At 40.5% G+C, this 3108-nt stretch overlaps 1 protein-coding gene across 1 annotated transcript in view; it reads right to left on the bottom strand.

The window, feature by feature from the left end:
• The window catches only part of LOC104075046 (transcription termination factor 2-like), a 9286-nt gene extending 6185 nt beyond the window's left edge, over window positions 1-3101 (bottom strand). Inside the window, exons 1-4 of the mRNA XM_009575398.1 lie at window positions 2939-3101; window positions 2051-2142; window positions 1197-1279; window positions 577-716 (exon numbers count right to left, since the gene is read on the bottom strand). Coding sequence (XP_009573693.1) covers window positions 577-716; window positions 1197-1279; window positions 2051-2121 — 294 coding nt within the window. The 5' untranslated portion in view covers window positions 2122-2142; window positions 2939-3101. The remainder of the gene's footprint in view (window positions 1-576; window positions 717-1196; window positions 1280-2050; window positions 2143-2938) is intronic.
• Between the last annotated feature and the right edge of the window lie 7 nt (window positions 3102-3108).

Raw genomic sequence — 3108 nt, 5'->3', positions numbered from 1 at the left:
AGGGAAAGCATGTGAGCTCAGCCATTTTCTGTAGTCCAGTCTCCTCAGATTCCCCCTCCCATAGCATTTAACAATTGCAGGATAAAAGATGTTAGAAGATAAATCCCTGCCTGTTCCCTTAGTATCTGGACTTATTCTACAGCTGCTTTATATGACAGAGCAAAGAGCTTTTGAAAGATTAGTCTACTTCATGCAAGGCAACTTCAGTCAAGGCACTTACAGAGCTCTCCAACACACAAGCCTTTGAAATAGGCTACATTTGTGTACTTGTGCACTTTTCAAGACTAGGTTAAGATCAAGGCTACTTCTTTGCCATTCAAACTCTTTTTTTTTTAATCTGAATAAAGGTATTTCCAGACACACACAGCCCATGCAGGTCATGCTGGGGAACACTTCAGTAAGGAAGTATGCCCATCTAAAACCTCTCAGGCTGTAAAACACACTGTCCTAGAAATGGCTCAGTTCATACATGCCTAGCTAAATGATGCAACAGTGTTACAAAGTCTGTTGACTTACACAAACACTTTAAAAAATCCCTACAAAAAACCCCATACCACTACAACACAATGCAATTACCACTTTCAGTAAGGAGAGATGGCAGCAGCACTGACGGAGCCTCAACAACATGGACAAGACGTGGACAGTACTTGAGACCTGGGAGGCACTTTGGGAGCCTGCTAGAAATTCCTTTTTACTGAGCCCAAACTCCTGTGCAGCTGCCAAGGAAGGAAGACAAAACATCAAGAGCTCTCGAAGGCATTTCCAAGCACTGCCCAGCCACCTCCAGCAAGAGTTTCATCAATAAGAAACAAGAACCAATAGGCAAGCAAATACCTGATTTAACACAGGAACTCATCAAACCCCACTTAAAAGAAAAGAAAAAAAAAAAGACAACACAAATCAGAGTACCACATACCTTATACTAATACTGACCTCTCTCCCCTGAGCAATTAGACCTTTATTTCAGAAGGGAGTTTTAGACCCAGGGATGTTAAGAGATTTGCCCAGAGCCACAACAGTGAGAACAGGCTTGTGGAATATTATAGTAGGATTCTTCATAACATCAGGGGAGCAGCAAAGCATTTTCCAAAGAATTTCTAAGTCCTGACCTCATGTGGCCAGGTCTGTTCCCCCTCCTTAATTGTGCACTTAAGAGTCACTTCTGCAAATATTTTCAGGGGAGGGTATTTTCAAACCTTTCTCAAACGGGTTACCACCAGCATACTCTCTGCCTTCATTTTTCTGCTCTTGTCTCTTTAGGTAGGATTGTAGCGTTGACCTAGGAAAACAAGACAAAGACTGTGGGATTTACAGCAGGAAAAAAGACAAGAGGGACCTGAGCTTAACAAGCAAGCTGGTGATGCATTAAGGTAAGGAAGGTTTCATTAATCATTTAGTAGAAAACGATCACAAAAAACCCTCAGTTTTGTTTAACTTGAATATGATCAAAACCAAGATCCATTTTGGAAAACACAAGAGGAAGCAAGTCCGCTTATTGGAATACCTTGAGTATAGTAAGAGCCAGGGCCCAATGGACAACATTCCTCATAATAAAAGGACATCTTTAAATGTATATTTAAAAGGAAGGAAGACTCTTTACAGCAACGCTGTTGAAAGAGACCCTCGGAGAACACAAAGTGATGCTGGCTTGCATTACAGCCATCTGGAGAGGCCAGCATAATTTCTGACTGTATAAATATCACAGGGCAAAGAAGAGAAATTCTCTCCTTTACAGGTGCCAGCACATCATCATTTAAGAACTACTGTTGCAGTTCCAAATCTTTGGAGTCTTGAAATCAATGAGACTAAGTGAAAGGCTAGAAGCTCGTACAAGGCATGAGCATATAAGAGAAAAGGAATGCATCAGTTTCAACTATTACCAGAACAAGCAATATATTCTCAAACATGATTGACAGATAGTCAGAAAGGGAAAAAATTAGCAGGAATCTGTCCAAAAGCTCTTCTTATCTAACGTGGATTTCTCTTTCTGATTTTTCATACTAGTAAGAAACAAAACCACAAAATACTTTATCTCTTCCCACATTCATACCTGGATCTTGCAAAGAGCACATTGTATACAGACTGCTCCTCTGCTGAAAGTTTTAACTGATGCAACTGCATCCTACGCTGGGGCAGAGATACCTGAAGTAAAAATACACAGGATCAGATGTGTATAGTGTAAAAATCTTATACATCATCACAAACACCAGTGTTCCAAGATTTAACATAGTATTCTGAGTTTCAGAAGATGGCTGTTTGTTTCTTCATTAAGTTATTCACATTAATGCAATTACGACACAACAGAGATAATCAGGCTACTTGGAGTTCTCTGGGTAACACTCAAGATAAAAATCTTTATTCCAAATCATCCGACAGCAAAAGGCATGAGCAACTAAGCACTGACTGCTACATAGCTACCATGGAGGGATTCATTTACTGCGCTGTAAAAGTAGCTTCTCAGTTCCCCATTCAGAATCAGACAGTACACCAAAACTCCACCTTTTAAAGGCTTACAGACACACCAATGACCTAATACTCAGTTTAACAGATTATTTGTAAAGAGTAATGCAGAAAGCCAATGCCCCAGCACGCACCAGATCCATTTGACACACAGCAGCTTTGATTCTCAGCCATGTAGGCTAGCTCAGAGACCTAGACTAACTTTCCATTAAGTGGGCATCTACTTGCAATTACTTGACATATCCTCGTCTGCATGTGATTTATAACTAAAAGGTTTAATTATTCTGTTATTATTAAATATTTCTGCTTTCTGGATAAGCAACCAAAGCATCCCACAGGCATTCGTTCCTCTTGCTCAAGAGACTACAGTAGACAGAAAAAACCACTCATAAAAAAACTTGTGCATGTGAAGAACTGACTGGCTGCTGCAACAAAAACAACAGAATGATTGTCTGGTTGTGGAGGGTGAAGTTCTTACCAAGGGCTTGCCAGTTGAATCCAGCTGGTCCTTGGTTCTCCGTAATAAGAGGCTCCTGGTTAAGAGGCTTAGCCTCTCTCCTCCCTTCTTTGTGTTGTTATCTACCTGGTACTTCCACACTTTGTATTCATCAAAAGGAGAGCAACGTAAAAACCTACAACAGAAGGGAA

The sequence above is a fragment of the Fulmarus glacialis genome, unplaced genomic scaffold (genome assembly GCF_000690835.1).
Source record: "Fulmarus glacialis isolate BGI_N327 unplaced genomic scaffold, ASM69083v1 scaffold36043, whole genome shotgun sequence".
Taxonomy (NCBI): Eukaryota; Metazoa; Chordata; class Aves; order Procellariiformes; family Procellariidae; genus Fulmarus; species Fulmarus glacialis.
This window is presented reverse-complemented; position numbering and strand designations above follow the sequence as displayed.